The sequence below is a fragment of the Bos indicus genome, chromosome 8, assembly GCF_029378745.1.
Source record: "Bos indicus isolate NIAB-ARS_2022 breed Sahiwal x Tharparkar chromosome 8, NIAB-ARS_B.indTharparkar_mat_pri_1.0, whole genome shotgun sequence".
NCBI lineage: Eukaryota > Metazoa > Chordata > Mammalia > Artiodactyla > Bovidae > Bos > Bos indicus.
The window spans coordinates 1833647-1847007 of record NC_091767.1 but is presented as its reverse complement, the minus strand read 5'-3'; the positions used below and the strand labels follow the sequence as shown (position 1 = coordinate 1847007).

At 40.9% G+C, this 13361-nt stretch overlaps 1 protein-coding gene and 1 long non-coding RNA gene across 2 annotated transcripts in view; one reads left to right on the top strand and one right to left on the bottom strand.

Moving 5' to 3' along the window:
* LOC139184491 (uncharacterized) overlaps positions 1-13361 on the bottom strand; it is a 145716-nt gene that overhangs the window by 41789 nt on the left and 90566 nt on the right. The window lies entirely within an intron of this gene.
* LOC109562760 (kynurenine/alpha-aminoadipate aminotransferase, mitochondrial-like) overlaps positions 1-13361 on the top strand; it is a 38132-nt gene that overhangs the window by 17249 nt on the left and 7522 nt on the right. The window contains exons 7-11 of the mRNA XM_019965769.2: positions 582-664; positions 1103-1199; positions 4040-4101; positions 4368-4432; positions 6633-6739. Of these exons, the coding sequence (XP_019821328.2) occupies positions 582-664; positions 1103-1199; positions 4040-4101; positions 4368-4432; positions 6633-6739 (414 nt within the window). The remainder of the gene's footprint in view (positions 1-581; positions 665-1102; positions 1200-4039; positions 4102-4367; positions 4433-6632; positions 6740-13361) is intronic.

The following is a 13361-nucleotide window of genomic DNA, read 5'->3' as shown; positions in this document are numbered from 1 at the left end:
TTCTAGATCCTTCCCCAGTGTCCACGTGCACCACTGTCCCCGAGCACTCTTCCCTAGGAGACAGCAGTAATGGCCCAGACTCCAGCGCCCGGTTCCTCAAAATCTAACACTAGAATTGCTCTCAGGGCTGCAGAGAACAGACACACGGATTCAGTCCCCACTACAAATCTACTGAAAAGAAACATAATTCTTGGCTTTTTATCTATTTGCCTATCATGTCTGCCTGCCACCCACCCTAAACACGACCATGACCCCCTTCCCTGTGGGCATTTACTTTGAAATAAATGTGGAAGGTTCGGCATTGCACGCTGACTACATGGCTCATCTTCATTTATACTTTTTCAGGGTTTCTGGTTGTTCTAAGGGTCAGCATTCCCTTTCTAAACAGCCCTGCATGCTGATGACCCTCTTCGTTGTGGTCTTTTCCAAACTAGTTTTCCTGGAATCCTTCCTGGGAAACTGTTCATCCTGGATCTCAAGCCTTGGGACAAGGAGGTCCTAGGTGAAGTTTCCCCACTCTGCACAAAGTAGGGATACAGACTCTAACAGATATAAATATTGTATGTATCTTCCATCTCAAGCCCTGGGCACCGACATTTCTCTCCATGGACGTGGATGGGCGTGTGATCCGAGCTGACTCTTTTTCCAAAGTCCTGTCCTCGGGGTAAGGTCCTGGCTCTGCCTTCAGGCTGCAGATAAAGGTGACAGGGCTGCCCCTCAGCATCTTTAGTGCAGACAGTTCTTCTCACTTAAGATGCTTGTACACATTCACCTTAACACATCTGTTAGATTATTACTATTACTAACAGATTTTCTCCCAATCCATCCTCAGTGGTCAAATTAAGTTATAGGTGTAGGGGGATGCCCAGGTTTTTGGTTGCATGTATGAAAAAACACATTTAGAAATATATGGTCAGATATGCATTCTAAGTGTACAATTAAATTTAAATCTGTATTTTAAATAAGAAGTAGTGTCACTAGAAGGTGTTAACTGTCTAGATTCCTTTGTCCCCAGGTTACAACCTCCTTCCCCATGAACTCAGTAACATGAAGTTAACTGATGTAGCAGGGTTGATAATATGCCTTTTCTGTCTTTGTGCAGGTTGAGAGTACGGTTTATAACTGGTCCAAAGCCCTTGATCGAGAGAATTGTTTTACACATGCAAGTTTCAACATTGCACACCAGCACTTTTACTCAGGTAAGGACAATTTCAGTTCAGTTCAGTTCAGTTCAGTCGCTCAGTCGTGTCCGATCTTTGTGACCCCATGAATCAGAGCACGCCAGGCCTCCCTGTCCAGCACCAACTCCCGGAGTTCACACAGACTCACGTCCATCGAGTCGGTGATGCCATCCAGCCATCTCATCCTCTGTCGTCCCCTTCTCCTCCTGCCCCCAATCCCTCCCAGCATCAGAGTCTTTTCCAATGAGTCAACTCTTCGCATGAGGTGGCCAAAGTACTGGAGTTTCAGTTTTAGCATCATTCCTTCCAAAGAAATCCCAGGGCTAATCTCCTTCAGAATGGACTGGTTGGATCTCCTTGCAGTCCAAGGGACTCTCAAGAGTCTTCCCAAACACCACAGTTCAAAAGCATCAATTCTTTGGTACTCAGCCTTCTCCACAGTCCAACTCTCACATCCATACATGACCACAGGAAAAACCATAGCCTTGACTAGACAGACCTTTGTTGGCAAAGTAATGTCTCTGCTTTTGAATATGCTATCTAGATTGGTCATAACTTTCCTTCCAAGGAGTAAGCGTCTTTTAATTTCATGGCTGCAATCACCATCTGCAGTGATTTCGGAGCCCAAAAAAATAAAGTCTGACACTGTTTCCACTGTTTCCCCATCTATTTCCCATTAAGTGATGGGACCAGATGCCATGATCTTCATTTTCTGAATGTTGAGCTTTAAGCCAACTTTTTCACTCTCCTCTTTCACTTTCATCAAGAAGCTTTTGAGTTCCTCTTCACTTTCTGCCATAAGGGTGGTGTCATCTGCATATCTGAGGTTATTGATATTTCTCCTGGCAATCTTGATTCTAGCTTGTGTTTCTTCCAGTCCAGCGTTTCTCATAATGTACTCTGCATATAAGTTAAATAAACAGGGTGACAATATACAGCCTTGACGTACTCCTTTTCCTATTTGGAACCAGTCTATTGTTCCATGTCCAGTTCTAACTGTTGCTTCCTGACCTGCATACAGATTTCTCAAGAGGCATGTCAGGTGGTCTGGTATTCCCATCTCTTTCAGAATTTTCCACAGTTTATTGTGATCCACACAGTCAAAGGCTTTGGCATAGTCAATAAAGCAGAAATATATGTTTTTCTGGAACTCTCTTGCTTTTTCCATGATACAGGGGATGTTGGCAATTTGATCTCTGGTTCCTCTGCCTTTTCTAAAACCAGCTTGAACATCAGGAATTTCATGGTTCACATATTGCTGAAGCCTGGCTTGGAGAATTTTGAGCATTACTTTACTAGCGTGTGAGATGAGTGCAATTGTGCAGTAGTTTGAGCATTCTTTGGCATTGCCTTCCTTTGGGATTGGAATGAAAACTGACCTTTTCCAGTCCTGTGGCCACTGCTGAGTTTTCCAAATTTGCTGGCATATTGAGTGCACCACTTTCACATCATCATCTTTCAGGATTTGAAATAGCTCCACTGGAATTCCATCACCTCCACTAGCTTTGTTCGTAGTGATGCTTTCTAAGGCCCACTTGACTTCACATTTCAGGATGTCTGGCTCTATGTCAGTGATCACACCATTGTGATTATCTGGGTCGTGAAGATCTTTTTTGTACAGTTCTTCTGTGTATTCTTGCCATCTCTTCTTAATATCTTCTGCTTCTGTTAGGTCCATACCATTTCTGTCCTTTATCGAGCCCATCTTTGCACGAAATGTTCCCTTGGTATCTCTAATTTTCTTGAAGAGATCTCCAGTCTTTCCTATTCTGTTGTTTTCCTCTATTTCTTTGCATTGATCACTGAAGACAATTTAGGAAATTTAGGAATTTAGGACAATTTAGGAAACAGGAATGTCTGAAATCAGATCATAAAATGGATGCGGGCAAATAAGACAATGTGAAGGTGTCAGGGAGTGAAGTCATTTGACTGCTTCTCTATTTCCCTATGGGCTGAATTAGAAGATCAGATATACCATAGATGTTTGCTCCAAAAGGCAAAGGGATTTAAATATACCTGAGCTGTTTCAAGGTGTAGACCAAGCTCCTAGAGTCAGAGATCTTATTCATCTTGTGTCCTGGCATCTAGTTCAGGAACCCCATAAAAACTCATCAGGACGGAAGAGGTTTGGTGAAGTAACACACCATTATTTCGAGAGGCTGTGCAGGGTGGCAGTTATTGAATGGATCTGGGCCTGGACATTCTGACTTGAGTCCAGGATTTGTGACCAACAGTGATCACAGGAAATTTAACTTCACCTAATGCCTCAGTCTGAGAAGGCAATGGCACCCCACTCCAGTACTCTTGCCTGGAAAATCCCATGGATGGAGGAACCTGGTAGGCTGCAGTCCATGGGGTTGCTAAGAGTCGAACACGACTGAGCGACTCCCCTTTCACTTTTCACTTTCATGCATTGGAGAAGGAAATGGCAACCCACTCCAGTGCTCTTGCCTGGAGAATCCCAGGGATGGGGGAGCCTTGTGGGCTTCCGTCTATGGGGTTGCACAGAGTTGGACACAACTAAGTGACTTAGCAGCAGCAGCAGCAGCAATGCCTCAGTCTCAATATGAGTACAGAGAAATAACGGCCTGTCTAATAAGGGTATTGCAAAGACCAACTTTGCTGAAATGTATGGTACAGCAGTTTCTTGGATATACCAAGGACCATATAAATATTTGTTATTATTGTTGTCATTGTTATTAAGCAACATTGTTATAAGTCACCGGCCCTATAAAGCTTGGTGCAGCTTATTGCATCTTCTTAGTGTGGTTTGTACATAATCAAGAGTGATTTGCTGTTACATTTGACAAAAAGTACATTTTAGAGGATGAACCTTGTTACTGTCTCATGCCTTTTAGCTCCTGGTATCACAACTTCTGCATCAGTGGGGAGAAGAGGGCTTTCTGACTCACATCGACAGGTACTGTATTTTAGGTTCCATAGTTTATATAGAAATGGACTTCACTTGATTAATTTTCTGTTTTGAATTATTCCAAAACAATGGAAAAATCACAATGATACAAAGTTTACTACCTGACAGGTCAAACAAATATGCTCTATTCCCTCAATGAGTTTCAACATTTTCATCAAGATACAAAATAGATTCTTATAGACTGGACTCCAGAGCCTTTTGGTTTCTACAATCAGTGTAGCAAACACATATTTTTCATTGTTTTCTTCCTCTAGGGTTACTGATTTCTACCGGAAGCAGAGGGATGCATTACTGGCGGCAGCAGACAAGTGGTTAAGTGGTGAGTAGAACATACATCCTGTCCTGGGATGAACGAGCAGCAGTCCTTCTATGAGTGAGTGATACTATAGAGTATTGTTAATAACCCTGGGGAAGGAAATAGGGTCCAGGCCTATTCTGGTCAAGAAAATGTTACTCTAGGGCTTCTCTGGTATGCAATGGTTAAGAATATGCCTTGCAATGCAGGGGACACCTGTTCAATCCCTGTTCTAGGAAGATCCCATATGCCCCAGGCAACTAAGCCCAGGCACCATGACTATCAGACTGGCACTCTAGATCCCATGCTCTGCAGCATGAGAAGCCACAGTGATACGCCTGTGCACGGCAACTAGAATAGCCCCTGCTTACCACAACCAGAGAAAGCCCACACGCAGCAGCAAAGATGCAACGCAGTCAGAAATAAGTACTTTTCAAAAACGAAAGTGGTACCCTATAAATAATGTGAGAAGCAACAGCAGTAACCCTGCTGCAATTACAGCACTTCTACTACACCTAACTGCTGCACAGAGTGTGTGGTTTAAAGAAGAAAAGACCAATCAGTCTAACAACCAACCAGCAATAACCCTGTCACAATTACAGCATTTCTACCATACCTGACTGCTGCACGGAATCTGTGGTTTAAAGAAGAAAAGACCAAGTAATCTAACAATCAACCAGCAATAAGCTACTGAGAGCCAAATAATCTCTGAACCAAAAAGGTTTTCAAAATGTTGCTCCAAAGAGAAGAGGAATTGTGAAATCAACAACATAATTCTTTCTGACTCTATAAAAACAAAATACTGCAATCTTTGGCAGGTTTTTCATTACAGATGATGGGCCTTTTAATCATTAACTTCATTTATCTACTATCTAATCTTTTATATTGCTAATTTGATTTCAGGATGGTTTAGATTTAATTTTCTATTAAGGAAGAAAGTAAAATGAATTTCATGGCTTTAATTACACCACTAAAAATGCCTTTGGCAAAAATAATGGTGAATACACAGTGAAGTGAACATGGCTCAGTCCGACTCTATGTGACCCCGGGGACTGTAGCCCACCAGGCTCCTCCGTCCATGGGATTCTCCAGGCAAGAATACTGGAACGGGTTGCCATTCCCTTCTCCAGGGATCTTTCCGACCCAGGGATCAAGCCCAGGTCTCCTGCATTGCTGGTGGACTCTTTAGGACTCAGCCACCTGGGAAGCCCTAATACAAGGTATCAATTCCTTATTTCCATCATACCTTCTTCCCTATGAAGTCCTGGTAAAAATACAGTTAGTATTTTTTATAAGAGTACTATTTTACCACACTGTAAACTTGAAAAAAGGTTTTAATCACCAACAAGTTCTTTTTTTAAAATGGTAATAATTAAAATCAAAATAATTTTCTTCCTTCTTGGTTTCTCTATCCTTATATTCAATGAAACATAAAGCCTACAAATGCACCCAGAATTCCTTAGTTTTAAGTATGACTTTTATAACTAATTACATTCTGATAAAAATGTCAATTCATTACACTTCTGAACAATTTACTGAAACACTAATAAGATTCTAGAAGGAGTTGAGGAATCCTCTCCTACAATTTGAAAGAGACATGTATGCCTTAGGGACAGCTCTAAGGAAGAGAGAGGGGCATGACACAGGAGTTTCTGCATGGCCCTAAAACCCACTAAAATCCTATACATACACATGAGTCCCCTTTCTCCCTTTCAAAACTTCCCCTCACTTTTTGAAATAAAACTCAGAACATCCAATTTCAGGACTCATAAAAATATATTTTTTAAAATTCTGTCACTGAAGGAACTTTTTTGGAAATGCTGCTGCTGCTGCTGCTGCTAAGTCACTTCAGTCGTGTCCGACTCTGTGTGACCCCATAGATGGCAGCCCAACAGGCTCCCGCAGCCTGCTAGGCTCCCCCATCCCTGGGATTCTCCAGGCAAGAACACTGGAGTGGGTTGCCATTTCCTTCTCCAACGCATGAAAGTGAAAAGTGAAAGGAAAGTCGCTCGGTCGTGTCCGACCCTCAGCCACCCCATGGACTGCAGCCTACCAGGCTCCTCCGTCCATGGGATTTTCCAGGCAAGAGTACTGGAGTGGGGTGCCATCGCCTTCTCCATTGGAAATGCTAGTTTACAATTACTGTCATTTGTCATTTAAGTGATATAACTGACATCATGAAAACTGGACTCAGAAAATATTTCTTCTCTTCTTTTCTTTGTAGGTTTGGCAGAATGGCAAGTTCCTACTGCTGGAATGTTTCTGTGGGTAAAAATTAAGGGCATTCATGATGTAAGAAAACTGATTGAAGAAAAAGCCGTTAAGAATGAGGTAAGACAGGAGGAAAAGCTAAACTTTTTCTGTAATTTCTTAATAAAAATTGTGAGATGTTTATCGTTGCCAACTAGCACAAGGCATTACATCTGCCTATCAGATACACTATCTCATTATTAAGATCATGATAGATTTTGGGTTCCAGATTTAGTCTCCTAAGTAGGGGAAATACAGTCATTCAGCTCAGCTACTGGTTATGTTAGTGGCCAGAGCACAGTTTTGGGAGCCACAGTCCTTGGGTGTGAATCCCAGCTCCAGTCCTTCATGATATGTGGTGTTGAGTCTCATCTGAAAAAAGGAGATAATAGGAATCTCTCCTTCTTAGGATTGCTATCATGAAAGGAATCAACATGGAAAAAACTCCTAGACTAATGCCTGGCACATAGTAAATGCTTGATAAGTGTTAGCCATTAGTATTTAAAATAGAAGGGTTTTTCCCTTATGAAAGTAAAGCACACTCAGGGTGGCATTGTACTTCATTAAAGCATAATGTCACTTTTTAATTTTTATTTGATATTGAGGTATAGTTGAGTTACAGTGCTGTGTTAGTTTCAGGTATACAGAAAATTGATTCAGTTATACATAGGCATATATTTATGCCTTTCAGATTCTTTTCCCATATTAGAAAATGGGTTATTATAAGATACTGAGTCAATTCCCTGTACTATACAAGTAGGTTCTTATTGATTATTTTACATACGGTAGTGTGTATATGTTAATTCCAAACTCCTGATTTATCCTTTCCACACACACCACCACCATTTCCCCTTTGGTAAACTTTTCTGAATCTCCGAGTCTGTTTCCGTTTTAGAAATAAGTTCCTATGTATCATTTTTTTTAGATTCCATATACAGTTTAATCACATATTTGTTTTTCTCTGTGTGATTTCACTTAGTGTGATAATCTCCAGGTGTATCCATGCTGCAAATGGCATTATACTAGACCATTCAGGTATGACCTAAATCAAATCCCTTATGATTATACAGTGGACATGAGAAATAGATTTAAGGGCCCAGATCTGATAGATAGAGTGCCTGATGAACTATGGAATGAGGTTCCTGACATTGTACAGGAGGCAGGGATCAAGACCATCCCCATGGAAAAGAAATGCAAAAAAGCAAAACGTCAGTCTGGGGAGGCCTTACAAATAGCTGTGAAAAGAAGAGAAGCAAAAACCAAAGGAGAAAAGGAAAGATATAAGCATCTGAATGCAGAGTTCCAAAGAATAGCAAAAAGAGATAAGAAAGCCTTCCTCAGCAATTAATGCAAAGAAATAGAGGAAAACAACAGAATGGGAAAGACTAGAGATCTCTTCAAGAAAATTAGAGATACCAAGGGAATATTTCATGCAAAGATGGGCTCGAAAAAGGACAGAAATGGTATGGACCTAACAGAAGCAGAAGATATTAAGACGAGGTGGCAAGAATACACAGAAGAACTGTATAAAAAAGATCGTCACGACCCAGAAAATCATGATGGTGTGATCACTCACCTAGAGCCAGACATCCTGAAATGTGAAGTCAAGTGGGCCTCAGAAAGCATCACTACAAACAAAGCTAGAGGAGGTGATAGAATTCCAGTTGAGCTATTTCAAATCCTGAAAGATGATGCTGTGAAAGTGCTGCACTCAATATGCCAGCAAATTTGGAAAACTCAGCAGTGGCCACAGGACTGGAAAAGGTCAGTTTTCATTCCAATCCCAAAGAAAAGCAATGCCAAAGAGTGCTCAAACTACCACACAATTGCACTCATCTCACACACTAGTAAACTAATGCTCAAAATTCTCCAAGCCAGGCTTCAGCAATATGTGAACCGTGAACTTCCTGATGTTCCAGCTGGTTTTAGGAAAGGCAGAGGATCCAGAGATCAAATTGCCAACATCCGCTGGATCATGGAAAAAGCAAGAGAGTTCCAGAAAAGCATCTATTTCTGCTTTATTGACTATGCCAAAGACTTTGACTGTGTGGATCACAATAAACTGGAAAATTCTGAAAGAGATGGGAATACCAGACCACCTGACATGCCTCTTGAGAAATCTGTATGCAGGTCAGTAAGCAACAGTTAGAACTGGACATGGAACAACAGACTGGTTCCAAATGGGAAAAGAGTACGTCAAGACTATATATTGTCACCCTGCTTATTTAACTTATATGCAGAGTACATCATGAGAAACGCTGGACTGGAAGAAGCACAAGCTGGAATCAAGACTGTTGGAAGAAATATCAATAACCTCAGATATGCAGATGACACCACCCTTATGGCAGAAAGTGAAGAGGAACTCAAAAGCCACTTGATGAAAGTGAAAGTGGAGAGCAAAAAAGTTGGCTCAAAGCTCAACATTCAGAAAACGAAGATTATGGCATCCGGTCCCATCACTTAATGGGAAATAGATGGGGAAACAGTGGAAACAGTGTCAGACTTTATTTTGGGGGGCTCCAAAATCACTGCAGATGGTGATTGCAGCCATGAAATTAAAAGACGCTTACTCCTTGGAAGAAAAGTTATGACCAACCTAGATAGCATATTCAAAAGCAGAGACATTACCTTGCCAACAAAGGTCTGTCTAGTCAAGGCTATGGTTTTTCCTGTGGTCATGTATGGATGTGAGAGTTGGACTGTGTACAAGGCTAAGCCCCGAAGAATTGATGCTTTTGAACTGTGGTGTTGGAGAAGACTCTTGAGAGTCCCTTGGACTGCAAGGAGATCCAACCAGTCCATTCTGAAGGAAATCAGTCCTGGGATTTCTTTGGAAGGAATGATGCTAAAGCTGAAACTCCAGTACTTTGGCCACCTCATGCAAAGAGTTGACTCATTGGAAAAGACTCTGATGCTGGGAGGGATTGGGGGCAGGAGGAGAAGGGGATGACAGAGGATGAGATGGCTGGATGGCATCACTGACTTGATGGACGTGAGTCTGAGTGAACTCTGGGAGTTGGTGCTGGACAGGGAGGCCTGGCATGCTCTGATTCATGGGGTCGTGAAGAGTCGGACATGACTGAGCGACTGAACTGAACTGAACTCAATAGTACCACATCTTCTTTATCCATGCCTCTGTTGATGGATATCTAGGTTGCTCCCACATCTTGACTACTGTCTAAAGTGCTTCAGTGAACAGTGAGGCACATATAACTTTTTGAATTTTGGTTTTCTCCAGACATTTTCCCTGAAGTGGGACTCCTGAATCATACAGTAGCTCTATTTTCAGTTTTTTAAGGAATCTCAATACTGTCCTCCATAGTGACTATACCAATTTACTTTCCCACCAACTGTGTAGGAGTGTTCCTTTTTCTCCACACCCTCTCCACCATCTATTGTTAGTAAAATTTTTGATGATGGCCATTCTGACCTGTGTGAGGTCATTCCTTATTGTAGTTCTCATTTTTCATTTCTCTATTAATTAGTGATGTTAAGCATCTCTACATGTACTTTTTGGCCATTTGTATGTATTCTTTGGAGAAATGTCTATTTAGATCTTTGGTCCATTTTTTTATTGGGTTGTTTGATCCTTCTGATAATGAGCTCATGTGTTGTTTATATATTTTGGAGATTAATCCCCTGTTTGAAAATATTTTCTTTCATCCCATAGACTGACCTTTTATTTTGTTAATGGTTTCCTTTGCTGAATACCTTTTAAGTTTAATTAGCTTCTATTTGTTTATTTTGCTTTTATTTCCCTTACTGTAAGAGGTGAATCCAAAAAGATATTATTGAAATTTATGTCAGAGTGTGTTCTACCTATGTTTTCCTCTCAGAGTTTTATAATTTCAGGTCTTACATTTAGGTCTTTAATAAATTTTGAGTTTATGATTGTGTATAGTGTTACAGAATGTCCTAATTTTGTTTCTTTATATGTATCTCTCTGGCTTTCCTAGTATTATTTATTGAGGAGACTGTCTTCTCTCCATTTTACAGTCTTGCCCCTTTTGTCATAGATTAATGGATCATAGGTGCATGAGTTTATTTCAGGGCTTTCCATACTGTTCCATTCATCTATATTTCTGTTTTTGTTTTTGTTTTTTTTTCACCAGAACCACACTGTCTTAATTACTGTAGCTTTGCATTATAGTCTGAAGTCAGGGACCCCAAGTCCTTGACCTCCCTTTTTCTTTCTCAGGATTGCTTTGGCTATTTGGGGTCTTTTGTGTTCCCATATATATCTTAAGATTTATTTACTCTATGTCTGCAAAAAAAAAAAAAAATGCTATTGGCAATTTGATAGGTATTACATTAAACTTGTAGATTGTCTTCGTTAGTAGAGTCATTTCAACAATATTGATTCTTATAGTCCAAGAACATGGTGGTGTATCTTTTCATTTGTTTGTGTCATCTTTGATTTCTTTCATTAGCATCTCATACTTTTAGAATTCAGGTCTTTTGAGGCCTTGGTTAGGTATGTGCTATGCTGTGCTTAGTCACCCAGTCATATCTGACTCTTTGCAACCTCATGGACTACAGCCCGCCAGGCTCCACTGTTCATGGGAATTCTCTAGGCAAAAATACTGGAGTGATTTGCCATTCCCTCTTCCCGTGGTTAGTTATATTCCTATGTATTGTATTCTTTTTGATGAGATGGTAAATGTGATTAATCCTTAATTTCTCTTTCTGATCTTTCAGTGTTATAGAAGTTAACAGATTTCTATGCATTAATTTTTACCCTACAACTTTACCAAATTCATTGATGAACTCTAGTAGTTTTCTAGTAGCATCTTTAGGATTTTCTATATATAGTACCATGTCATCTGCAAACAATTTTAGTTTTACTTTTTCCTCTCCAATTAGGATTCATTTCTTTGTCTTCAATTTGATTACTATGTATCTCAGTGTGTTCCTCCTTAGGTTTATCCTGTATGGGACTCTGCACTTTCTGGACTTGGGTAAATGTTTTCTTTCCCACATTAGGGAAATTTTCTGCTATTTTCTCTTCAAATACTTTCTCAGGCCCTTGCTCTCTCTCTTCTCCTTCTGGGACCCCTATAACGCTAATGCTGGTGCATTTAAAGTTGTCCCAGAGGTGTCAAATTGTCCTCACGTCTTTTCATTTTTTTTCTTTAATCTGTTGTGTGACAATGGTTTTCACTATCCTCTCTCCTAGCTCACTTATTCATTCTTCTGCCTCATTTATTCTGCTATTGATTCCTTCTAGTGTATTTTTCTTTTCAGTTATTGTATTGTTTAACTCACTTCTTTATGTCTTCTAGATCTTTGTTAAACGTTTTCGTATCTTCTTGTTCTGTGCCTCTATTCCTTTTCTGAGATCTAGAATCATCTTTAGTATCATTCCTGTGAATTTTAGTGGGGTAGATTGCCTATCCCCACCTCACTTGGTTGTTCTGAGGTTTCATCTTGTTCCTTCATCTGGAACATATTCCTCCGCCATCTCATTTTTTCTAACTTTCTGTGTTTGCAGTTTTCATTCAGCGGGTTGCAGGGTTATAGTGCTTCTTTGCTTCTGGTGTTAGCCCTCTGGCAGATGAGGCAGGTATAAGATACTTATCCAGGCTTCCTGGTGGGAGGGGATGTTTCCTGCCCACTAGCAGACAGGGCCATGTAAAGGGGTGTGTTCAGAGGTAGTTGTGAGCTCAGCAAGATTTTAGGCAGTCTGTCTGCTGATGGGTGGGGCTGTGTCTCCATCCTATTGGTTCTGTGACCTGAGGTGTCCCAGCACTGCAGCCACTGTTGGGTGGGGCCAGGTCTTGGTGTCAGGGTGACAACCTCCAGGACAGACCATGCCAATGAGGACTCCCCAGTACCACTGCCACCAGTGTCTTTGCCCCCACATTAAGCCACTTCTGCCTCCCACTCACCACACCTCCCACCCAGTAGACCCACAAAGACACACAGATAGGTGCATTCCAGGCTCCTGGGAAGTCACTGCTTTTACCCCCTGGGTGCTAGTGCGCACGAAACCTCCTTTGTGCCACTCAAGGGTGGAGTTTCTCTCTTCTTCAAACCTGTGAAACTCCCGCAATCATGCCCTGCTGGCCTTCAAAGACAAAATGCTCTAGTGGAGCTCCTCCCCCTGATGCCGAGGGGAACCTGGTGGGGGTCTCAGAACTCTCGCTCCTGTGGGAGAACCGTTGAGCTGTAATTATTTTCCAGCTTGTGGGTCACCCACCTGGCAGGTTTGAGATTTGCTAATCTCACAAATGCACCCCTCCCAGCATCGTGTTGTGGTTTCTTCTTTGAATATGGAACTATCTTTCTTCGTGGGTTCCAGTCCATTTTGTTGACGGTTGTTTAGCAGTTAGTTGTGACTTTTGTGTTTTCACGAGAGGAAGTAAACTCAAGTCCTTTTACTCCACCGTGTTCTGTATTACTTCTGAATTTTTTTAAATAGCCCATAATTTTACCACCCAGGTTTTTTGACCATTCATGCTACATTTTCTTGAAGAGCTTGTATGTATCTAATTTTTTTTAATGAAATGAAATTTTTTTTTTTTACTAAAGTATAGTTCATTGACAATATTACATTAGTTTCAGGTATACAACACGGTGACTCATTACTTCTAAAATTATACTCTTCATAAAGTTAATATAAAACACTAGCTATATTCCCTACACTGTATAATATATCCTTACGTGTTATTTATTTTATACATAATAGTTTGTACCTATTAAT